This window comes from Elephantulus edwardii, unplaced genomic scaffold (genome assembly GCF_000299155.1).
Source record: "Elephantulus edwardii isolate Elephantulus edwardi_28Jun2011 unplaced genomic scaffold, EleEdw1.0 scaffold00038, whole genome shotgun sequence".
NCBI lineage: Eukaryota > Metazoa > Chordata > Mammalia > Macroscelidea > Macroscelididae > Elephantulus > Elephantulus edwardii.
Genome location: NW_006399788.1, coordinates 15,524,290 through 15,550,432, shown reverse-complemented (window position 1 = coordinate 15,550,432; position 26,143 = coordinate 15,524,290). Strand labels below are relative to the sequence as shown.

The 26,143-nt window shown below is 45.3% G+C and overlaps 1 protein-coding gene across 1 annotated transcript in view; it reads left to right on the top strand.

The window, feature by feature from the left end:
• Positions 1-26,143, top strand: part of SCARA5 (scavenger receptor class A, member 5 (putative)) — a 212,166-nt gene that overhangs the window by 171,715 nt on the left and 14,308 nt on the right. Inside the window, exon 7 of the mRNA XM_006884868.1 lies at positions 23,254-23,448. Within this exon, the coding sequence (XP_006884930.1) occupies positions 23,254-23,448 (195 nt within the window). The remainder of the gene's footprint in view (positions 1-23,253; positions 23,449-26,143) is intronic.

Sequence of the window (26,143 nt, the reverse complement as noted above, 5' to 3'; positions counted from 1 at the left end):
CTTTTAATCTTGGTATTCTTGCTACGATTCTTTGGGTTCATGTTTTCCTTCCTCCCCTCCAAGTTTAGCAGGATTGCAGATTTATGTTTGTGATTCTTAAATAAAAACTAGACAAAAAAAAAGACTCATCCATGAAGGAAACACTCTTTATAATAAAACCTCAGACTGAAGCGGAGCAAGGAAGCTTTATAAAAAAAAACTCAGAGGAACCACGGAAGCATTGACATTTGAGTACTTGATGTGAAGTTTACACAAAGAAAGTTTTCCAACTGGGGAGATATTAAAACCAGGCTTGGGTGAAAAACAATGTATATGAACTTTTTAAGTAAACCAATATGAAATTTAAAATTTATTTAAAAAATTTAAGTAAATAAAAAGACCATGACTTGGGTGGGTTTGGGGAACAAACCAAACCAACCTTGGCTGTATACCTCAAAGACAATGAAAGTAAATTTAGAAGTAGTTCTTAATCATCACTTCCCTGGTCCCTGCCTGCGTAGGTCGGGAGGTGAAACACTGTAGACTGGATCCCAGAGGACCAGTGCTGGTGGATTTGAACTGCAGAGGAGAAGCCACCTCTGAGTTAGCAGCCCAACTCCCTGTGGACTACACCAGTGACGTTATTTCTGTCAGATACTCAATATGAATGTTACACACTTATTAGTGGGGTGGGGGTGGGGGGGTAGTCCAGAAGGCCTGGGTTGTCATTTTCAACGTCTCGGGGTGGTGTGAGTAGTTAAGTGTTTGGCTGCTAACTGAAAGCATGGGGGTTTACATTCACTCGCGGTACCTTGGAAGAAAAGCCTGGTGATCTATTTCTAAAAAATGAGCAACTGTACAGCACAGTTCTACTCTGACACCACAGGGCCATCCTGAGTCAGAATCGACTCAGCAGCAAGTTGTTTGGCCACTACTGCCTTAATGTCACTGTTCCACTCCCAGTGTCCTCTGACCATGGCCACCAAGGCAGAGGGCAGGCAGCCCCCGGGGGTTGTACTTGAAGCCAGTTTATCTGAATGCACTAGCAGCCAGGAAATCAAAAGACATATTACATTGGGAAAGTCTGCTGTTAGGGACCTCTCCAAAGTACTGAAGAGCGAAGATGTCTGTTTGAAGACTAAGTTGCACCTGATTCAAGCTCTGGTCTTTTCAATTTTATCTGAGAGTTTAACAATGAATAAGCATAACAAAAGAATCATTGATGCCTTTGGGTTGTGGGGTTGATAAGAGTGCTGAATAACCTGCAGAGTCCCAAAAGGACCAACAAGTATGTCTTGGAAAAGGTGCAGCCAGGGTGCTCCTCGGAGTCAAGGACAGTGAAACTTCATCTCACATACTTTGGGCATGTTGTTAGGAGGGAAACAGTCCTTGAAAAAGAACATCGTGCTTAGAAAGGGGGAGGGTCTTAGCAAAGGTGAGGAAGACTCTCAATGAGACGGATTTACACAGTAACGCTTATGTTGGCCTCAAGGTGTCAGAGACGATGAGGGTGGCACAGGCTAGGGCAGAGTTCAGATCCACTGTTCACAGAGTCTCTGTGAGTCATAGCTGACTCGACAGCACTTACCTACAACTGCCTAAGCATTACAGCTCCTCTTCCCTGTGTCCTCTGACAGTGGCCACCACGGTAGAGGGCAGACACCACCCCTGGGGTGCACTTGTGCCAGTTCATCGGAATGCATTTGCTCTCCTTGTGGCTGGCTTGCAGCCTCTTCCCTTCAGGGAGCCGTTTGTGGGATTCTGCTGAAAGGAAGAAGATGAAAGATGGAGGCAGAGCCCGTGGCCGCCCTTGGGAGGTCTGTGGGTGCTGTGGTAGCAGCTGTCCTGGCTGGCTCCCTCACTGACTCCAGAGCCCGTGGCCGCCCTCAGGAGGTCTGTGGGTGCTGTGGTAGCAGCGGTCCTGGGCTGACTCCCTCCTGACTCCAGCGCCATGGTGCCTGGGTCCCACTGTGATCACTAGGATTATACAGTGGAGTTCAACAAATATTTACTGAGAACCGACCAGCCTAGTCTCTGAACTTTTATGTATTTAATCCTCAGGGTAACTGCAAAGCATGTGTCATTATCTCACTGTACAGATGAGAAATCTACTCAGAGATGTTAAATTACTTGCTTGAGGTTCTAGAGCTTGAATGCTGTGAGCATATAACACAGGGCTAGAAGGAGCCGCTGGGTGGCACAAACAGTGAAGCAGAAAGATGGCTGGTTATGTCCTATCAAGGGGCTTCTCCAAAGACGAGCCTGGTGGTCTTCTTCTGGAAGGTTACCCCTTGAATAGTTGCAGAGCTGTTCTGCTCCACACCCCTGGGTGGCCATGACTTGGCATTGACTGAGCACTAACTAACAGCGGAGTGGCGGATACACGGTGCAGGGATGGAGACACCGCTTCTGCAAGTTTTTTAGAGTTGGGACTTGGAGGAGCAGAACAGAGACCGGAAGCATGTGAGGAAGGGTGCAGACAGAGGGAAGGCACAGTGGGTGGGAGAACGTCTTCCTCAGAGGCCACCAGTTCTGGGCACTGGACCAGGAGATAAAACAGCACATCCGTAAAACCTTAGAGAGGGATGCAGAATAAATGTTAGCATCTCCTCATGGGGTGCTTAGCTATAGGCCTAGTAACATGAGAGCCCAGTGTCCTTGGCTCTTCTGTTTTTATCCCACTCGCTGACAAATCTGCCACACAAGACCTCTTTAAAGTATTCAGGAGCAAGAATATCACTCTAAAGTCTAAGTTGTGCCTCCTTCAAGCTGCCTTGGTATTTCCCACCATTTCTCATGCATGTGAAAGCTTGACCAGAATAAGAAAGACAAGAAGAATTGATGTATTGGTTCTGTGGTGTTGGCAGTGAATATTGAGTAGACCATGGGCTGCTGAAGGAACAAACCAACCTGCTTTGGAAGAAGGACAGGAGGAGGTCTGCTCCATAGAAGCAAGGCTGGCAGGACTGTTCCACATGCTTTGGGGATGTTTTAGGAAGGACCCAATCGCTGGAGAAACACAAGGTCATAGAACTAGAAAGTAGTAATTTGGGGGCTGCCAAGTTGTCCCCTCACTCACAGTGGCCCTGTGTACCACAGACTGAAACCTGCCCGAGCCTGTGCCATCCTGACAATCTCCACTGTGATTAAGCCCATTGTTGCGACCTCTGTGTCCATCCATCTCACTAAGGGTCATCTTCTCTTCCATTAACCCTCTTCATTTTCAAACACCAGCCCTTTTCCTGACAACATGCCAAAGTGTGGGGGATGAAAGCTCACCCTCTTTGTGTTTAAGGAACACTTTGGCTACACTTCTCTCAAGAAGACCGGTTTTGCAAGCCTTGGTTAAGTAGAGGGTTAGGGAAAAAGAAGACCCTCAGTAAAATACTTTGACAGTTTCTGCAACAGTGAACTCAATAAGATCAGAGATTATACAACCCCCAACTGCTAAATTTGACTGGCTTGAAAAGTAAGAAGAGCAGAGATTATGAGGATGGCTCAGGACCAGGCAGTGTTTTGTTCTGTTGTCATGGGGTCACTATGAGTCACAGCCGACTTGAAGGCTCCTAACAACATCAATAATAACAAAGCATTTCTTTGTAGTCCTAAAGATATGTTGGCTCCCACTGCCATTTGCCCAAGAACAAAAACAACCAAAAGGACTCATCTCTCTGACAGGGCTGTCCAATAAATTCTTACACATTCAGTTGCCAAAAGAACTGGGCATTGGTGACATCTTCCAACACCAATGGGGAGAACTTCCAGTTCAGGACTGGCAGAGAAAGCGCTTAATTTATTATTTGATTGGATATACTTTTATTGAGCATCTACTATGTGCCAGTCAATTTTTATGTCTAATTTTTCAAGAGTTTTATTATAAAAGGTAATGCATGTTGATAAAAATATTGATAAAATGTTCATAAAAATTAAAACATTCTCAAGTATTAATATAACATAAAGATAAACGCTCACTGTAATTAACACAGTTTTGTGTCTTTTAAAATTACATATATAACATCAAGTATTTATATCATGTTAAATTTCCACTACTTTTGCATTTTAAAAAAGGAGATAATGCTATCTCTGCCCTTACACAAATGAAAATACTAGCATTCAAAATAAAGCTCAGTCGTTTTGAAAATAGATTAATATGTAATTTGAAACTTACATTTCCTTCTGTGGTAAAGAAAATCTTCAAAGTATAGTATTTAAGCACATAAAAATGTTGGGTTTTTAAAAAAAAATTTTGTCCTGTTGAGTCACCTGCAACACAAGAGCTGTGACCCCTGCCCTATCTTGAGCCAATCTCCAACATGCCTGCCCCACAGTCACTGTATCAATCTATCTTATCCAGGACCCTCCTCTCTTGCATTGTCCCTCTACCCTTCCAAACATGATGACTTTTTCCAAGGACTGGTCCCTCCTGACCACATGCCCAAAGTATATGGGATGGAGCTTCAAAATCAGGTGCACCTTAGTCTCTAGACTGACATCATTACACTTGAGCACTCTGGAGCGATCCCTAACAGCAGATTTTCCAATGCAACTCATCTTTTGATTTCCTGACTCCAGGTGCCGAGAGTGTTGATTATAGTTCCAAACAGGATGACGCTGTTAACAATCTCAATCTCCTCTCCCCCAGTTGGCCCAGTGGTGAGACTCTTTATCTTCTTGATGTTGAGCTTCAATCCATATTGAAGGCTGTAGTCCTTAACCTTCTTCAGCAAATGCTTTAGGTCCTCCTCAGTTTCGAAAGCAAGGTTGTATCATCTGCATAAGGCAGGTTGTCAATGAGAGTGAGTTGTGTTGTTAACCCAAAGGCTGCACGCCTCTGACAGCTCTAATCCACCAGAAGCAATGTCCTCCTATTACAGTTTATAACCTCTGACACCCCATGGATAGACCATAAGTTGGAACTGACTCAGTGTCAGTGAGTAAGTAGGATATCAGACGATTTTAATTTCTTTATTCTTTTCTGTATTTCATAAACTCTTATCTCCAAATGAATATGCATTACTTTCATGATCTACATTTTAATTGGAGCATGCTTTGTTATTTTCATAGCGCTTTGGAGAAATACAAACAGACTAGAAAACCTCACCCTGCTAGCTTTCAAAGAATATGCAGGAGACTTGGCATGACTAATGAAGGGTCAATAATTTAAAAACCCAACATCACAGGTACAATGATCATTTAGTAGATACCCCTACTGCTCCTTCTCCACAGTAAAACACCAGGTGCCCCATGTGAACCCCAAAGATTCATTCCAGAGGAGACAGCACACTAGGCCACCAGGCTATGAGTTTGGAGACCCAGGCCCAGTCTTGGCCACTTTAATGGTCCTGTTTCTTGGCTGTCCTTTTCTCTGAGTCTCAGTTTCCTTGTCTATGAAATGAGGATGACATCACCCACCTTCAAGGAGTGCTGTGAAGCTCAATGAGACTGCCCAATGAAAGCACTTTAGGAATTCTAAAGTACAATATTAAGTTAAGGGCAGATTACCACTAGGAAATAGCATTTTATAACTTTGAATCCGCAAGCCAGACCACACTTTGAAAGTGATGCCCTCTAGGAGAAGTCTGACCAGAAATTCTTCTTTCCTTTGCTTGTGGGATGGCCTCTGTCCCTCCCATCTGGATCACATTTCCCTTGGATGTCAGGGCAGAGAAGTGTCATGTTAACAGGAGAAGGAGGCCCAACCTCCACAGCTTCAGGAAGGTGGGGCCAGCCTGACCTAAGTGCTGCAGGCCGGCTGGGGCATGGGGAGCTCTTTACAAGCAAAAGAAAGTTCAACTTCCTTCGGGGGCAGATGGTCCAGATTATCCCTTGGGCTCTTCTCTGCAGCTGCAGAAAATCAGAGCCTGTTTTCCCAGCTCCATGTGTTTATTTCTATTCTCCATAACCTCCTTTCTTTCGACTTGTTTTGCTTTGGCAGGGGCTTGGAAGGCAGGAAAAGCAAACATAAAGGAGCTGGAATGTTTCAGGTCTAGATTGAGTTTTCCCTCTTCTCCTTTTCTTTCACAGAACCCTGGACTCAGCTTGAAATCCCTTCTGTTGCACAACCAAGTCAACTCTGGGGCATTTAGTGATCGATTCTGGGGCATTTAGTGATCGATTTGGGGGCATGTAGTGATTAACCCTTGCATGCATTCACTCACTCTTTCAATACCATTTCTTGCACACTGCAATGTGCCTGATACTTGGCTTGCATATGCATGGACAGTGGTGAACCATGTGAGTACTGAAAGGCTCTTGTCTTCACAGACCTGAAATGGGAATATTGTTGTGTCCTGCCAAGTCAATTCTGACTCACAGTGGTCCCATGGGACAGTAGAACTGCCCCAATAAGCTCCCCAGGATGTAGTCTTTATGCAAGCAGATCATTAAGGTGTTGTTGTGTTGTTTTTTTTTCATCTCACGGAGTCATCCTTGAGTTTGAACTGCCAGCCTTTCAGTGAGCAGCCGGGTGTGCTTATGCATTGTGGTACTAGGGCTGCTGAAGGGAGTGAATAATCAAACACTTGAGTTTGAACTGCCAGCCTGTCAGTGAGCAGCTAGGGGTGCTTACCCATTGTGGTGCCAGGGCTGCTGAAGGGAGTGAGTAATCAAAAAAACTCACTCCTGCCATTCAGTTCCAGCTCCTGTTACTGTTCTGAGGTGCTTTGGGGTTGACTATGACTCCTGGTGTCCCTATGAACAGCAAGTCTGAACCTTGGCCTGCCCTGCACCATCTTCACAATCTCTGTTATGGTCAGTCCCTCTCGGAGAAGTCCATTTTCTCCTTCACTGATCCTCCGCTGTTCACAACATAATGTCATTTTACAACTCAGTGACCCTCCATTGCGTTTCCAAGGTTATACATCGAAAAGGAGACTGCCCATCTTTATCCCTCAGAGCCGCTGGTGGATTCGAGCTGCCAGAGATGAATAGTCTCTGAGTAGCAATGAAATTCCTATGGACTACATCACCAGAACTCTCCTTAATGAGAGTGAATAGGACTGTGTAAAAAGGAGGTAACAGTAGACTGTTTATCTATGCGGGGAGTATATAGTGGAGCCACAGGTCAGGGAAACCTTCCCAGAGAGGCCCATAAGCACGTGTGCCTTACTCGCCAGCTCTGACAATGAGTAACGAATGTAGCTGGGCCTGGTTCCAGATTTTCCTGTCAGGCTGTGCATCTCAGCCTCGGCTGGGCATTAAGGTCACCGGTAAACTATTAAAAAAATATCCCAGCCTCGGAATTTTTCAGATCTCCCTGGATAATTTTTATATGCCATCAGGGCTGACAACTACTACTTTACAACTAAGGCTGTTTCCCGTACACCTGAGGACAGTAATTCCTGCAGACCCCACAGTGCTTTGCATGTGGAAAAGATTGTTATTAAATATTTGGCTTGATATTCAGCTTGAGCATTAGCTCTGGGCTTGGAAAATGAAAGATCCCCAGTGCACCATTTGCAGCTCTGTGATCACAGGCCAACTATTTGACTTCTAGGTTTATTTTCTGATGGTCGAGTGGTAAGATACTGCGCTGCAATCTCAAAGGCACGCAGTTCAAATCCAGGGGCTACTACTCCACAGGAGAAAGATGGGCAGTCTCCTCCCGTGCAGTTTACGGCCTCTGAAAACCCCCTGGAGGATCAGCTATGAGTAGGTTCTGACTTGATGGCTCATAACAACCACCAGGTCATTTTTCTGAACTTTTAAACGAGAGCCATCATAACTACCTCAGGGGGCGGCTGATAAGCAGAATAAACGAGAAATGCACTTTCAAAGTACCTTGAACAGTGGGACTGAAGATGCAGTACATTCTTTTGCATTCATGTTTTGCTTGAATTCTCGTGAGGAGAGCCCAGAGCACGGCTTTATTGTGGTTGGGGTTTGGAGCCGCTCTGAGCATGCTTCGACGCACCCTGATAGCAGTGAGCAGTTCCAAGGCTACCCTAGGCCTGGAAAGCAGTCTGACAGACAGCAGCTGCTGACCCTCTTAGACCACTCACCTCCAGCAGCTGAGCAATGAAGCCACGCAGTTGTGCTGCTTCCACATGCTGCAGAAGGGGTAAGCCAGTCAGTGTAGGAATACAAAGAATGTGAAGTAAAATCAAGTAGGGAATGACCAGGGAAAAAAACACCGGGGACGTCTAGAAGATGCCAGCACCTGGTGAATAGAACCAGACGCAGGATTGAAAGTGTTAGAATGGGTTCCCTAGAGATCCTGTCCAGTTTCGTTCCCATCCTATAGGCAGGATGGGCAGCTGTCAGGTATGGTGCAGAGAAGAAATAATTCCTGCGTTTGAAGGAGGTCCCGGAAGAGAGTCAAGGCCAACTTCCAGGAACCCTTTCCTGGGTGATCTAAAATAAGACCTAGGCTGTTCTGTCTGGGACCCTGCTTTTCCCACTTTCCCAAAATATATATGCATAGAGACAAGGCGGAGAGAGTGAAGAAACATTTCTTTTGAGAGCAAGAGCTCCACATGTTACACGATTTGTAAGGTTTGCAACTAGGAGCCCCCGAGTGGCCTCAGCCCTCGCACCGCATTCCCGGATCATTCCGGAGCTGCCTTGCTTAACACATAACATCCAGCTTGCATTAGTGCGCAGAAAGTTGCTGACAGCAGGAGCCGGTCTTCTGCCCTGTGCCCTTGTCCCGCCTTCCTAATATGCTGAGGAGCCAGGAACCGAGCCCTGGGGAGAGCAGAGGAAGTCAGGCACAGATTAATTCAATTGGAGGAATGAACTCCCTTTGTTCCCGCTTCTCATACATCAGGATTGCTTTGCAATCTTTTAAACACACGCTCTCTGAGTGGACCAGTGGCATCTAAGGCATCCTTGGCAAAGCATGAAGGTGCCTCAGAACCTGCCCCCGCACTACTGAGACGGAAGCCTACAGTGGCCAATTGCCTGTGGGAGCCAAGTCCTTCTATGCATAAAGGACTTACTGGTCTCAGCTACCACCATTATGTCCATTTCAAGATGGCATTAGGCATGGTGAGGGACATCTGGCAAATAGTGGAGCCAGAATTTGAATCTATATCTGAGTTTACAGCCAGTCTTTTTCTAGTCTCCAGGGTTGTTTACTCACAGACATTACCACAAGCATTTCCCTTGGTTCACCAATGGCCAAAAATTAAAAAAAAAAAACAAAAAAACTCATCAACCCTTGGAGGATAGGGTTCAGAGGTACTTGCTTTGATTTTTCTATATTTTTATAGTGGCAAAGACCAAAAACTCTTCTAGGTCACTTAAAGTAATGGAGATTTAAAATGAGGAACAGGAAGTGTCTTAGTGCCTTCAAGACTTAAAGGAATCTTAGCAGCATACCTTGACTGTGGAGTGCTCATGGCCTAATGAGTAAAGAGTTGCACCACCAACTCAAAGGTAGGTTGTTTGATCCAACCAGTTACTCTTTAAGAGAAAGATGGGAAGTCACCTCCCATGTAATTCAGTCTCTGAAAACCTACTGAAGGATCAGGTACAAGTTGCTTCCAACTCATCTACAATGAATTTGAGTTGAGGCAGTAGAAAGTTGTGCTGCTAACCCAAAGATCATGCCTCCCCAATCATTCAAATCCGCCAACAGCTCCACAGGAGAAAAATGTGCAATCTCCTGCTGTACAGATGCATAGTCTTAGAAAACCCAAGACAGAGTCAGCTATGAAGTGGTTTGCACTTGACAATGAGGTTTTTCAGACCAAGCAAAAATTTTGGCTGTGTTGATTCCTCTGGGAGCACTGAAAGAGAAAGGCCTCTCTTCTAGCATCTGATAACTCCAGCTGTTTCACCTTACGTGGCTGTCTTTCTGTCTCTGTGTTTGTTCTATTTTATGAAGATGCCAGTTGTATAGGATTAAGACCCATCCTCCTCTAGTTAACCTCATGCTAAGATAACTGATAATCAAAGACTGTTTCCAAACAAGATAAATACAGGGGCTAGGGCATCAGCACATCTTTGGGGAGGACACCATTCAATCCATGATGAGAACCTAGAATAGTCTATAGAAATGTGACACAAATAGACACAATCCAGGGTTTGCATCCCCCAGTCATCTGCATAGTGAGCCTCCGTACTGGTGTGGCTTCATGTCATTCCTTTCCGTCTACAGTGAGCTGGTGAGATGAATGGGAGGGCACAGCACCAGTTCTGAGCAGCCAGCCACCACAGGTTAGGACTCAAACTGGAGAGGTTCCAGAATCGGGAAGCATTTGGATGAGAATTCTGATTGTACCTGTAAACAGATTGTGCATTCATCTATCCATTGATTCATCCAACACTTATTTACACTTCCTATCTACCAGGTATAATATTAGTTAGGTTCATAGAAGGTTCATAGACAACTAAGATATAATCTCTTTTCTCAAGAATCTGGGAATTTTGTAGGTAGGTAGAGCGTCTGTACCCTCAATTCTCATGGACATTCATACAATTCTCACAGCTTTTCTTCAGTTTATGAGGTGTGCCAGCCTGCTTTTGTCATTAGCCTTAAAAGTTGTTTCACTTCAAACCAGCTTCACTCTGTAGTGTGGCTTAGATAGACTGACAGTGGCCTGTGTTTGAAAGAACAGTGAACTGGAAATAAAGGAATGTGACATCCCAGTAACAGCTGCTACTTCTTGCTGGACCTCAGTATCCTCCTCTAGAGATGAGAGGTTTGGACTATGAATTACCTGGTTGCTGCCAGGTCTGATACTCTGCTCGTTTCTATTTTAGGATGTCAGGCCATTTGAATGCCTTGAGAGCAAAGACCACACTAATTTTCTCCTTGCATCTTTAGCCCCTTGTACAATCCTGAAACAGTGACTCAGTAAGTGGATTTGAACAGATAGACTTTAAAAAGAAATTCCTAATCTTTCTATGAAGATGGTGCCAAAAGCAAAGAAGGAAGTCCCTGCCTCTCCCAAAACTAAAGCCAAAGCAAAGGTGTTTAAGGCCAAAAGGCAATCCTGAAGGGCATCCACAGCCACAAAAAACAAACAAACAAACAAACAAACAAACAAAAAATCCACACGTCACCCACCTTCTAACCTAAGACAGGCATCCCAAATACCCCTGGAAGAGCGCCCCCAGGTGGAATAAGCTTGTCCACTATGCCATCATCAAGTTTCCCTGAGCACTAAGTCAGCCATGAAGATAGACAATAACACACTTGTGTTCACTGTGGATGTCAAAGCCAACAAGCACCAAATCAGACAAGCTGTAAAGAAGCTCTGTGACACTGATGTGGCCAAGGTCAACAGCTCGTGTAGACCTGAGGGAGAGAAGGGGGCCTATGTTCAGCTTGCTCCTGATTGTCATATTTTGGATGTTGTCAACAAAATTGGGATCATCTAAACTGAGTCCAGCTGGTGAATTCTAAATACAACATTTTCTTACATAAAAAAGGAGAAATTAGGCAAGCTCTGGTGGCCTAGTGGCAAGAAGCTGTATTGCAATCCCAGAGGTGCACGGTTCGAATCTACCAGATGCTCTGATGGAGGAGGGACAATCTCCTCCTGTACCAGTCAGATCTGATGTGACGGTACACACACAAAAAAAAAAAAAAATAAAATTTTTTTTAAAAAGTAAAAAAAAAGGAAAAAGAAATTTATGTATATACATATATAGCGAGAAAGAGAGCTATGAGACAGTCTCCTCTCAGTAAGATTTACAGCCTTGGAAACCCAACAGAGCATCACGATGAGTCAAAGTCAACATAACAACATGGGTTTGGTTTGATGTATAAGAAAGATAATGCAAATCAAAACCAGTGAGATACCATCTCACTCCAGTAGCAGTAGCAAAGTTTAACAGGACAGAAAGTAACAAATGTTGGAGAAGATGTGGTGAGATAGGAACTCTTATACATTGTTGGTGGGATTGTAAAATGTACAACCACTCTGGAAGGTGGTTTGGCGTTTCCTTAAAAAGCTAAACATAGAAATGCCATATGACTCAGCTATTCCACTGCTTGAAATATACCCCCAGAAAATGAGAACTGAGACACAAATGGAGACCTGTACACCAGTGCTCATAGTAGCATTATTTACCATTGCAAGAACATGGTAGCAGCCCAGATATCCAACCACAATTGAGTGTATTGAGAAAAATATGATACAGTCACACAATGGAATATTATGCAGCACACAGAAGCAATGATTTTGTAAATTCCTATCTAACTTGAGGGACCATAGAGCATTATACTAAGTGAACTAACTAAATCCCACAAGGATAAATATTGTATAAGAACATCACTGTAGAACGAGTATGAGGATCTGGGGAAGGGGGAGGTATACACACTTTGTAAATAAATCAGTATAAAAAAAGATAACACATCTTCAATTCTCCAAATATATGCCCAAGACTAAGCCTAGATTTCAATTAATATTATCACTTCCCTCAGAATATAAGGCTGATTTATTCCTCTCCTGCCTGGTCATATCAGCATCTAAACTTAAAACCGGTATAGTCAGTCACACTTCACAAGAGCACCCTCTGCCATCATCATCCTCTCATGACTTTACAAGGAAACACTTACTTAACAGGACTTTTGGGTAGAAGTCTTACCATTCCAGGGCTGAAAGAATTTGTTTTCATGTAACTGCTCCATACAAAAGTGTTTTGCTTCACAACGTAAAATGTGAAGTGAAATTTAGTGGACACTTCTTAGAGACCACCAAAGAATATAGGACTGTGGGATGTTGTAGATGGAAAACTAGTCCCAGGGTAAAGTCTTAAATCTGGGGCTAAATTCTTCTAATATTAACTGTGGATAACTTTGGGCAAGACTTGCCACCCCGGTGGGGCCCTCCTTCCTCATGTGCTGCATGAAGAGTTTGGACAATGTTATCTTCAAGGCTCTGACAGCTGGCAAATTCTATTGTTTTCTGTCATTTGTGATAATGGGGAAAGCCTGACACTCTGTGACTATTATATGAAAGTAGCCCCAGGCAGTAAGTAACGGGGACATCTGTGACCATTACTAAGCCAAGGCAATTTGTTATCAGAGATGGCCTCAGAAAATGCAACACTTGCCAGTCCAGACATCATTCTTGAGTCTTGTCCATGACTTGATCCCATCTGTACTGCTTCCCTGACCTCTTTACTGTGGGTCCAGCACAGCACATCAGGATTTAAACAGATGTGGGGTCATGATGCAGGCAGCTGACTGATGGTCCTGCAGCTGGTGCTAGGAGAAGCCTGGATAATGGACAGGTTCTTCCTGATAGCATGTCCAAAGTGTGCAAGAAGGTGTTTCACCATCCTTGCCTCAAAGGAGCACCCTTGCAATTCTTCCAAGACAGATGTGTTTGTTCTTTGGAAGATCGTGGGATATAGTCAATACTGTTCACCACCACCACAGTTCCAAGGCAGCTACTCTTCTTCAAGAGAGGTGGCCTAGTGGCAAGAAGCTGCACCGCAATCCCGCAGGCACGCAGTTCGAGGCCACCAGCTGCTCTGTGGAAGAAGGATGGGCAATCTCCTCCCACACAATTAACTGCTTCTGAAAACTGACGGGAGGGTCAGCTGTGGGTCAATTCCTACTCATGGTATACAACAACTCCTCTTTAGACTTCCTTAGTTACTGTCCAACTTTCAGATGCAAAGGAAACAATTGACAATGCTAGGGCTTGAGTCAGCTGAACTTCATGCTGACATCCTTGCCCGTTAGCGTTTAGTAAGGTCCTTCACTACACATTTTCCCCCTGTAATACATTCTTTCATTTCTTGACTGCTGTTACCATGGATGTTGATTGTGGCTTCAAGTAAAGTTAAATCATTGTCAATTTCAGTCTTTTCTCCATCTCTCATGACATTGCCTATTGGTCCGGTGATAAGGATTTTTGTTTTCTTAATTTAAACATATAATCCATATTGAAGGCTGTATTCTTTGATCTTTTGCGTTAAGTGTTTCAAGTCTTCACTTTCTGCACACAAGGTTATATTATCTAAATGATGCAGGTTGATGATGAGTCTTCCTCCAAGACTGACACCACATTCTTCATAGAGTCCAGCTTCTTGAATTATTTACTTAGCATACAGATTGAGTAGGTATAGAGAAAGTATACAACCTTGACACACACCTTCCTGATTTTAAGCCTTGTAGTGTTCCCTTGTTCTGTTAGGACAGCTGCTTCTTGGTCTATATATGTATAGAGCATAATTAAATGTACTGAAATTCTCATTTTTCTCAGTGTCCATAATTTAATATTATTATCTTTCTGGTTTGTTGTTGTTGTGTAATGTAGAGTCAGAACCAACCCGTAGCTAACCACCTGGCAGGTTTTCAGAGACAGTTAATCACATGGGAAGAGATTGCCCATCCTTCTCCTGCAGAGCAGAGCAGCTGGTGGCCTTGAACCACATACCTTCTGGATTGCAGCACAGCTTCTTGCCACTAGGACACCAGCATTCCCTAGATTTCTGGTTTCGTGTATTTAAAAAGGGGAAAACTTTACCTGCTGGCCTCAACTCTGAGGTAGCAAGGCAAAGAGAAGATGAAATCTGGTGCCCTCAGTGTCTGGGTATCACACTGCTCAGGGGAATGAGGAAAGGCTCTGCAGAGACTTGGTGTTCTGGGGATGGAGACCAGACAAAGCAAAGCGTGCCAGCTGTAACATTTTGACAGGTCAAAATCTGCTCTGGTGTGGGATAGTTCCCTAGTATTTGGTAAGAGATAGTTTCTTAACATTTTCTTTGAGTCTTCAGCTAAAGGAAGGAAAGAATGTTGATGCTGCTGGTCTCAGGTGGATTCCAGTCTCGGGCTCAGGGTTCCTCTCTTGCCTTGCAGCCCGTGGGCAGTTGTACAGGTAGACACACCTGCCTATAACTTACGAACCTCAGGACAAGCAAAGGACTCTGATATTCTCCTGACTTGAATGAACTCCTTTTGTGAATCAAAATCAGAAATTCACATGGGGATCATCAGGGATAAGAGTTACACTGAGCACTTCTCATTCTCATTTTGCTACAGTCATGTTTTCCAGGGCTCGCTGAGGTGAGGAGAGGGACACTATGTCAAGTGAAGCTTCAGTTAAGGAAACTCAAGCTCAGCACATTGCCATCGAGTCAGAACACATCCCCAAGCTGACCCTCCAGCGGGTTTTCAGAGGCTGTACACTGCTTAGGAGGAGATTACTGATCTTCCTCTATGGTGAATTAGACTCCTTACCCACTAGGGCACCAGAGCTCCCTTGATTGAGCAAAGTCGTGTGCAGTTATAGAATCCTGAGATCCCACTGCCCATCATGGGAATATCCACTTTGTTCTTCTAACTGGAACCGTCTGGTATTGCTACTGGCTTTGGTCTTGTATAATCAGTAATGCTGGACCTTACATTTTTCTTACTGGCATGCATAGAGGGTGGCATGTTATATCTCCTTGTTCCCAAGAAGAAGATGCTGTTTGGATGAATGAGAAGGGTCCTGAGGGTTCAAGGACCAGCCTGAGACCACTGCTCCAGCATGTGTCTGATCATGTGTCTGACGGAGGTGGGGCTGACACAGCTGTGGAGGGTGACCATTTCCTCATAGCAGCTAGTTATGTGATGGGAAAGCTTTGCCCTGGGGCAGAAACTGCTGGAGAAATCACATCATTTATATTCTGTACCCACAGAAACCCAAACCTCATAACAAGTCATGACATCTGTCTCAGACTACCAAGGGGGGAGTCACTGTTAAAGTCCATTTGGTAATCACCCAAGTCTCTTCCAGAATGCGGTGCCATCATGCAGTCCTGGGAAAGGCGCTCTGCTGGGGTGGAGGCAGCCCCTCTGACCATCAGAGTCCTTGAATTGGAGCAGTCTGCAACAGTGAAAGATCACATGTCAGCCTGCAGTTTTCCCAAGAGAGGTGCCAGCAGAGTTGAGACATCCTTAGAGTGGGGAAGGATCTGAAAATCACAGCCTAGCACCATATTCCGTGACAGAGTGGGATGTGCCACGCTTGTCTGAGTTCCAGGGAGGTGGATCTGAAAGTCAAACGGTTCTGAAGGTGCTGAGGAGGCAGTGACTGCTGACCCCAGAGACAGGTGATGGTCAAGACTGCCTTCTGCGTCCACTGTGGAGAGAAGTCCTGAATCTGGGGGACCTGGGGACCTGGGGATAGGTGACGAGGCACAGCCCCCAGTTCTCCATGAGCCAGCAGCAGGGTTTTAGTTGGCCACTGTTTTCTCGAGCCCTTACCACCAAGCTCTCTAGTCATTTTGTTTTCTCCTCCCGGGTACTTCTCCTCTTTCCAGTCTCTAAAATCAGTGTGGTCCTACTAGGGGGAAGAAGCACAGTGGACCGTGTCCAGACAGGCTTGTTACAAGTAGTGTGGGGCATATATACCAGAGACAGCCTTGAAGTAGTCCTATAAACATGGTTGTTGTATGCATCCAGGTTTATTTGGGTTGTTTGTTTGTTTTTCCCCCGAGTTATCCTCTCTCCATATACTCTTGTCACATGTCCTGATACATTGAAGCTTCCTGAGAACTCCTTGATTTCAGCATGTAAGTGAGATTTTTCCGGACTCCACTAATACCCATCGTACTCGTATGACAGATTGTATACCTGTTTTCTGGTTGGCAGTGTATGGTCATTGAACCAGTAGCCTCAGTGATGGGTCGAGAATACAGGAATAAAGGTCATAAGAAGTTTCTGGTGAGAGAGTGGTGAAAAGGGCTGTGGTCTATAAAGCGGGTACTGGAGCAGTGGAATGCCCTATGACTCACTCCACCCGTGCTTCCACCAAAGCCCTGGGTGCTGGGGGCCTGTTTTTCCCAGGCAGTGCTGGCCTACTTGGCTCTGTGTTATTTATTCAGTAACCATATTTTTACACTAAAGACATGTACCTTCTATATTTACTTGTCAAATTATCTCTCCCTTACAATCTATTTTTATAATCTCTACTATGCCATTTTATTGTTTTATATATTACGGTTAAAAAACAGTTACCTACAATGCTTTTGGAATCTCTAGTGATAAGAAGCAGAGTGGTGAGGAGTTGTGCTGCCAACCCAAAGGCATGTGGTTTGACTCTACCAGCTGCTCCATGGGAAAAGATGGACACTTTCCTCCTATGCAATTTCCAGCCTCTGAAAACCCACTGAAGAGTTAGCTGTGGGTCAGTTCTTACTCAATAACACATACAACAAGAGTGCATTTACAGAAATCCATGGTGGTAGGATGAGGGAAGGAGAGCAAACACAAGTAGAAGGTACAGGGTGGGAGGAGAGGGGTGAGGATAGGGTATGGAAACCCAGGGTCACACCATTTGGTGGTAGAGGGAAGGGGGTAATGGAAATGGGAAAGAAAGATCCAGCAGAGACACAAAAATATGGAGTAATGGTGGGCATAGACCAATGGTGATTCATTTTATAAAACACAATGTATAAGAATGAATATACATAACATGATGTCAATGATGGAAAATGTGAACCATAAACAAAACCACTGTATCTGAATAATTATATGCATGCGAAAATAAGGGGGCAAACAGAAGGTACATATCATTTGAATGAGAGACCAGTCCTTGGAGAAGGACATCATGCTTGGGAGGGTGGAGGGACAGCGCAGGAGAGGAAGGCCCTCTATGAGGTGGATTGATTGAGTGACTGGGATAATTGGGATGGGAGTGTCGGAGACAGTGCGATTGGCACAGGACAGAGCAGAGTTTAGAGCTGTTGTACACAGGGTCGCTATGAGTCGCAAGCAACTCGACGGCACATAACAACAACAACAACAGGAATTCATCTATGCATTCATTTTACAAGGGTTTGTTGGCCATCTCCGTGTACCAGGTGCTGTGTTAGACCATGTGAGCTGCCTTGGGGATGTTCATAGTATGGTGATAGAAAAACAGACAGACAGACAATCCACTTGCTGTGTAGCTGATTTGAATGCCTGATGACCCCCTGTGTATCAGGATAGAACTATGTGCTTTAGAGGGTTTCTACTGACTGGTTTTTCTGAAGTAGATCACCAGCCTTTCTTCTGAGGCATCACTGAACTGACTCCAACCTCCAGCCTTTCCATAAATAGCCTGTCACTTTCACCATTTGCACCACCCAGGGACTTCATATAATAGAACCAGTGGTCCAACCCATTGCTGTCACGTCCATTGTGACTTGTGGCAACCTTCCATCTTAGGCTATAAACCATTTTTGTAAAAATGTTCAAATGTGAAATTGTTCTAAATGTTTATTTCTCATTGTGATTTAAGTGAAATCTTAGAATCATGTTATGGTTGCTGTTTCCCCACTCATTTGTGTGCATTCTGCTCCACCATTGGAATACATGCAATATCTCCTCATCCCTTCATCCCACCTTGCCCTTCCTGCCACCCAATAAGGGTTCTTCATGGATCTATCAGTTACTGCTCTACCCCTCCTTCCCCTCAATCTAGTATGGGTACCGAGGCTATAGATCTTAATTGGGGGAGACTGGTCATCCCTCAGGGTGGCTGGTGGATTCACACTGGTGGTCTTTTGGTTAACAGCCCAGCACGTAACCCACTATACCACCAGGGCTCCTTAAGATAAGCAAAGGGCCAAATGATATTGAATAACTATGGACCCTGACCAGGCTTAGGGGAACTGGTGAAAGCTCTGGGGTACAAGAGATGTCGAAGCTGATTCCTGAGACATAAACTAGAAAAGCTTAACTCAGAGTGGTTCCTGTTCATTGTCTGCAAGCTCCTGTGTGCGGACCAGAACTGTGTTCAGTCGTTCCCATGGCTCTGATCTTTTAGAAGCAGATTTCTGGGCTTGTTTCCAAGGTGGCTCCAGGTAGACCCAAACCACCACCCTTTCAGCTAGCCCTCGAGTGCTTAACTGTTTGTCCCACCCAGGAACTCCTAACCCAGCACATAAAGAGGAACATCCCTGGCTCCTAGACGAGGGCCTGGCACATACCCACCTTCAGTCAGTATCTGTTTGGTAAAAAAGATGAACAAGTAAGTAGCTGCAGGATGTCTGACAGACAAGAGCAAAGAGTATAAGGCAGAGCACTTTAAACACCAGCCGTATCTGGCCCGTCTCCTCCTTTATTAGCTTGAGCTCTGACCTCGACATCCTGTGGGTCTGCAGCATCTTCTTGCCGCTTCTTACTTTTCTTCCTTAGCCTCCATGGAGGCTTATTCTCCCATTCCCTGGCCTGGTCCACTCCCTCCATGACACAGTGCAGCTGACAGAGAAGCAGAACTGTGAAAAGTCAGGGCTGACGTCTCAGCCTTAGTCAATCAAGGCCGCCCATCCCCAGCCTGGCTGTGCACACATGCTGCCCACTTCAGGTTAGCTTTTTATCACCAGGAGGCTTATTTGCTTCTAACCAGCCTCTGGACTCCAGCATCTCTCCATGGTTCCTTCTTCTCCGGGACTTGTAGGTTCTCTTGTTCATCCAGAACATTTTCTGATAGCCTGACAAGAGCCTGTGTTCTTAGTTAATGCATATAGGGAGAAGGATGTGGTCAGGGAAGAAGAATGCATAGAAAATGGAACGAAATGCTGAGAGAAGCCCTTTAAAGTTACCACCCTGCACTAGATTAGCGCCATGCGTGAGAATGATGTGTTTTCCTGGTGGCTTCCTGGTTCCTCTGTTGGCACAGGCTGGAGTTTCTGCAGCCTGGGCCGCACATGACAGAAACGTGGCCGGATCTTATGTCTCTTGTGTCTCATTTGGCATGCATGTGGGCATATTGATTCTGTCTCTTCCTCTAGGGAGCCTGTGAACCTTCCTTGCCAATTTGCAGTCAGTGGAAAGGGGATTTCCTTTTCTCTGATAATTCATTTGGATATTTTTCCACATCATGACACTATGTCACGGTACTAGTGCCTTCCACCTCACCCTCACACACCACAAGTAGTTTCTGGCTGCAAATTAAAATGACTTTGATATCATTGCTGGCCTTGGAATCTCTGAATGTTAAAGTTGGAAGGAACTATGCAGGTTAATCCCATAATTCCAAATGCTGTTCCACACACCAAGTACTCCTGAATCAGTTGAGGGAGGCACTTGCTGTTAAATTCAAATCCTCATCTTCTGCCTCCGAGATTAAAAAAGATCAGGTTGGTCCTAGAATTTGTATTTTAACAAACTTGCCTGTTGTTGTTGTTGTTTACCATCAAATCAGAACCCACCCATAGTTGACCCTCCAGCAACTTTTCAGAAGCAGTTAATCTAACAGGAGGAGATTGCCCATTCTTCTTTCACAGAGCAGCTAGTGGATTTGAACCACATGCCTTTGGGATTGCAGCACAGCTTCTTACCACTGGGTCACTAAAACCTGCCTAGTGAATGATTATTTGTGACCTGACCTTTGGAGCCTCTGGTCGTGTGGTGCATAGCAAGTTATGCTGCTAACCAAAGGCTGCATGTTTCAGATGGTTCAAATCCACTCTCAGCTCTGCAGGAGAAAGATGGGCAGTTTCCTCCAGTTATGATTTATGGCCTCAGAAGTTTGATTGGAGGCTCCCTGTGAGTCAGAATTCAACTTGGCAGCAGGGAATTTGAGGAGATTTTTGTTTTTACCATCCCAGTACTTTACCAGGTGAGGAAATTCAACTAGGAGAGGGATGAATATTGCATCCATAATGGGAAACAAGTGGAGTGGTACAGACATCTGGAGACTCAAGCTCTGGCACTAACCACGTGGATTACTCTGAGACTACAACTCAGCCAATCCCCAGCTCTGAGGTGATCTCAGGCCTCCTTCAGCTGCCCCAGGGCTCTCTGAGTCCCATGGTGTCTCTCCAGTAGTCATGCAATGGTTTTTAATACATAAATGAATCTTCATTCATCCAGTCAGAAAACATTTGCTATTCATTTCCTATAGCTAGGATCTTTGTTGGACACTTAATTTAGAGATAAATTTAACAGACTTTAAAGAAGAAAGGAAAATAGCATTTGCTGAATACCTGCTAAATGCCAGGAACCCAGTGACGTCTGTTTACCTCTTTAGTCTTTAATGTCTATTAAATTCGCCATCACTTTGAAACAATTGAACATACTTCTACCCACAAGGAATTATTTAGACTTTCACCTTAAATTGCTACATGTGCCGTTTTTAAACCATTGAAATGTCTTCTTTCCTTTTAAACTGACCCAAACCACTATCGTCCAGTTGATTCCAACTCAACATGACCCTAGAGGACAGAGCAGATCTGCCCCATAAGTTTCTGAAATTACGTTTTTTCAGGTTGTTTGTCTTTTTTCTCCATTTGGCAGCTTTGACCCTCCAATCTTTTGGATAGCACTGTAATTCTTAACCCACTAACTACACCAGCAGGGCTTCTTTCTTTTCCACTAAAGTAAGGTCAAATAAGAGCTGTCTTGGTAGTGCCTGGCTGGCTCAGTCGATACAGCATGACAGTCTTTAAAAAGAGCTGTCTGTATATGTTTCAACTCACCTACATGCCACTTAAAGGCTTAAAGAAACAGATCTTGCTCATAACCTGGGGGACTGCCTGCATGTGATTTTATTTGTCTGAATGATAGCTCTATGAAGTAGGCATTGCCCCCACAGCACAGTGTGGGGAGGAGTGCCCTCAGAGGGTCTAGGATGCTTCCTTATGGTCATTAAGACAAAAACAAGAGCAAAATCTTTCACCTGCCTGCAATGTTCAAAACATTGTCCCAGGCTCTTTATCTGTATTCCTGTATTTCATTGATTGTCTGTGACACACATTTTAACATTCCCTAAAATCAGAAAGCACCAAAAATTGATGATGATGTCCCACCATGTAACTGTTGGAGGTTTTCCTTCTCAATGTAATATAGTAGTGAAGTGCCTTAAAACCAGTAACATCTCACAAGTGGTGGCCTGTGGTAAGAAGCTGTGCTGCAATCCCAAAGGTATGCAATTCAAATCCACCAGCTACTCAGTGCGAGAAAGATGGACAGTCTACTCCCTTGCAATTAACTGCCTCTGAAAACCCACAGGAGTGCCAGGTATGGGTTAGTTCCAACTCAGTGGTACACAGCAACAAGGGTTAGAACACATGGCCAGGTCCACTTGGATCCCAGAACTGTTGCACTAATAGCCTGCTCAGGAAGTGGATGTGAGGGATGTGTCTAGAGAGCTGAAAATGGCACAGGTGGCACAGGACTGTGATGTCTCTCTGAAAGGGTCAGAGGTAGTGAGACTAGCACAGCCCCTCACCACCCCAGAGCAGAAAGAAGATAAGGAGCCCATAGCCGAGCCCCATGGTACCTCTAGAGCCGCAGCAGCAGCAAGAGGTGTGTTTATTTTTTTTCTTGATTCACAGACTCATAATTTTGGTACTGAGAATGGGGTTTATTAAGGAAGTAATTTGGAGAGTGGGGAAGGCAAAGAATCATACAATGAAAATCCAGGTTTTAGCCCAGAAGCCCCAAGACACAATTTCTCAATTAGTCCAGGCTCCAATTTCAGTTCAGCAACACAAATCCCCAAAATGCCTCTGATTTTCTCAGTCATCCCACAAAGTTTGCCTCAGAGCAGTTATAAGTCAGTTTCACCTTCAAGCCATCAGGCAAGAACAGCAAAACCTTTAACTGTGTCCAGCACAAATGCAAGAAGTCTTAGGTCACACCTTGCTACAATGTCCCCACTGCAGTGCCACAGTCTCTTTGCCACAATCACCAGTGTCTTACTCTCTCCGGGATCTTACTCCAGTCTCTCTCAAGTCTTGCCCACCACAAGTCTAGCTCCTCAGTGTGGAAAGCACTTTCTCTTATCCTGGTCCTATAGCTGTTGATGATTTGCAAGACCATGTGTCTGCAGAAAAGGTAGATGAGGACAACAGAGGACTAAGATAATGGGGAGGAGGAAAAAACACCCAGCTTACTTTAAGCTAACACTGAAGGATGGAATTCAGAGCTGAGGCATTCCTGAGACCTTCACTGCCTACAGAGCTACACAAAAGGTCACCTGCCCCCAGTGCCTTGACCGTGATATCACTGGGTTCCTTTTCTTATGCTTCCCTTCTTATTACTTTTGTTGTCACTAATATGGACCGTTGAGTCAGAACCAACCCACAGCTTCCCTAGGTTTTCAGAGGCAGTAAATCATACAGGAAGAGATTGTCTATCTTTCTCTCACAAAACAGCTGGTGGATTTGAATCTCATGCCTTTGGGTTGGCAATGCAACTCCTTACCACAAGGCTCCCAGAGCTAACAAAAACAGGGATGGTAAACCATGAGTTCTGTTGGTCACAGGGTTGACCTTGCTATAGCCCTAACCCCCCTTTCTCTCCTATCACAGGGTGGGAGTCAGAGAAGAGCTCGGATTAGAGCTGTGATGTTTCCAGAGCTGATAATGATGGTAGACTGTTCCCAGCAGGTGGCGTGGAGGCTGTGGCCATCAGGTTGGTGAATGGCTCGGGTCCTCACGAGGGCCGTGTGGAGGTGTACCATGACCGGCGCTGGGGCACCGTGTGTGACGATGGCTGGGACAAGAAGGACGGGGACGTGGTGTGCCGCATGCTGGGCTTCCGCAGTGTGGAGGAGGTGTATAGAACGGCCCGATTCGGACAAGGTAAGGCACTTGGAGGGAAAAGGACCAGCTCAGCCATGTGGAAAAGGCCCAGAGGCACAGGGCTGACAGAGATCTTCATGGCCAACTGGCCTGATCACCTCTCCAAAGCTTGACTGTTCTGGACAGCAGTCCTGCAGCGCAGCCAAGTGGTCTCTGGCTTTTGCCTGAACACTTCCTACAGCAGAGATCTCTCTATCCTTTGGGGTTAGCTGATCTGTCTTCAGAAAGTTTAGTTTATTAGAAAATTCTTCCTTTTGTTGATTTGCAGTCGTGTTTCCCTGTTCGTTTCCCTGTTGGCTTTGATTCTGCTCCCTGTGTCTCAGAGGAAGTGTCTGATGCCTCTCCACTTGATGGCTCTTCAGATCCTCACTATCCACTGTGTTAAGTCACTTTTTGTTGTTACTTAGCACTTACATCTCATCTAGTCTGTGCCAGGCTCTCTTCTAAACACAATGCAGATATAGACTCTGCAAAGCTATGAAGGAGACACAGGTAGAATCCCCACTTTGATGAGGAAAACAGTCTCGGCAAGCTTGAGTAACTTTCCTAAGGGCACACAGCTAGAAAACAGTAGAGCCCAGCTGGATTCAGATCAAGAAGATAACTCGGGTCCCTGCTGTCTCCCGCTCTGTCTCTTCCTTTCTTGCTGAGAGGAGGACGGCTCTCCTTTGCTCAAGTCTCATATCACTGCACCGTGTCTCTCTTAATGTGGCTGTCTACATGTTGGCACACTTCCTGTCATTACCACCCAGGCTGCATCAGAGACCTGCACACAGAGACCCAGATCAGATACTGCTGAACCAGTTCTAAATGCTGGAGATGCTATCCAGAGTAGAGTAGAACTGGGCGTTATGGAGTTTTCACAGACTGATTTTTCAGAGATCAGGCACCAACATTTCTCTTCCAAGGTGCCTCTGTGTGGACTTGAACTTATAACCAACCAGTTAGCAGCTGAGTTCATTAGCCATTTTTAGCACCCGGGGACACAGACAGCAAGGCGTCCCTATTGAGCATCTGCCAACACAAGCTAAATACCCACAATGGGAATCACATACTCTCACACAGGTTTGTGCTTCTGTCCAACTCTTAAGAGAAGCCCAAGTCGACACATCCTTAATGCAGTGGTCCCAATCAATGGGCACTGGCCCAGCCCGTACTCTCCACACCACATGCCTGGGCCATTTCTTGGCTCTGTGCTCTTGGGCACATTACTACTTCTCTGCTCTGCATCTTGATCTCCTCATCTTTGAGGGGGTTGGTGGGCTCCCTGATTGATGTCAGCCTCATCCCTCCAAAATTTAAGATGCTGCTGCTCTCCTCTCAGCAGGACCTCTAATTTGATGGTTGTAGGGAAGGATTTTGGTTGACCTCTCACCTTTAACAGATCCACCCAGCAGCTGGCCCAGCTGAGTGAGCTGCCAGGCTGGCATCATGGAATCAAGCTGGCATGCATGCTGTCTTGCCGAGGCCATGAGCTGCCCAGCATGGCAGCCCAGCCCCCTGTGCCAGATGTCTGCATAGACTCATAGTCTAACACGAGACAAGGGGCCAGTGCTTCTTTTCCAGATGGGGATCTAGGAGCCAGGCAGGTTCAGTACAGAACTGACCCCAGGCCCCTTCCCCACTGCATGACTTCTGTTTCTCCTCATCTCCCACAGTATGTTCCCTGCGAGTCCAGTTCAGGACCTCCTTCCTGAGATTGCAGTCACAGACATTGCAAGTTAACTACTTGGGAAATCTATTGAGACAGCTGGCAGAAAGCAGCTGGTGGCTCGGACACATCCTGCCTTCTCTTTGGAAAGGCCAGAGCGTGTGGGGAGTTTAAAAAATGCTCAGCTCTCTCAAGAGCAGCCCACCGGGAGAGAGCATTCTTCTCCCACTTAAAGCATTGGGCTTTGGCTGCAGTCTGTTTTATTCAAGGGAAACAGACATTGTAAGAGGAAAAATAGGAACACTTTTTCATTTTTGGCTCCAACAAGGACTTCTGTCCAGTAAGTGAAAGAAAAACCTTTTAGGGAGGAAGTGGATACTGTTAGCTCAGAACTTCTGGTTGGTTGTGAGGTAGCCCAGCCTCATGCCTCATGGAGCCTGTGTGCTGGACCAGGAATACTGTTAGTCACTTCATGATGCCTGTTATTCTCCCTGGATTTTTGTGTAACTAAACCTACAAGCGAGCTCTCTAATTGCCACTCAATTATTTTGTTGTTGTTGTTGTTGTTGTTGTGTGCCATAGAGTCATTTGCGACTCATAGCGACCCTATGTACAACAGCCCTAAACAGTGCTCTATCCTGCTCCAATCTCATTGCCTCTGACACACCCATCCCGATTACCCCAGTCACTGAATCAATCCACCTCATAGAGGGTCTTCCCCTCCTGCACTGTCCCTCCACTCTACCCAGCATGATGTCCCTCTCTAAAGACCTGTCTCTCCTTACAACATGTCCAAAGTATGTCAGACGAAGCCCCAGAATCCTTGCCTCCAAGGAGCAGCCTGGTTTAGTCCTCTCTACAATGAATCGGTTTGTTTTCTTGACGGTCCATGGTACATTCAATACTCTTCTCCAGCACTACAGCTCAAAGGCATCAATTCTCCTTCTATCCTCCCTAGTCATTGTCCAACTCTCTGATGTATAACAAGTGATTGCAAAAACCATGGCCTGTATCAGGTGGACCTTAGTCTCCAGAGAGACACTG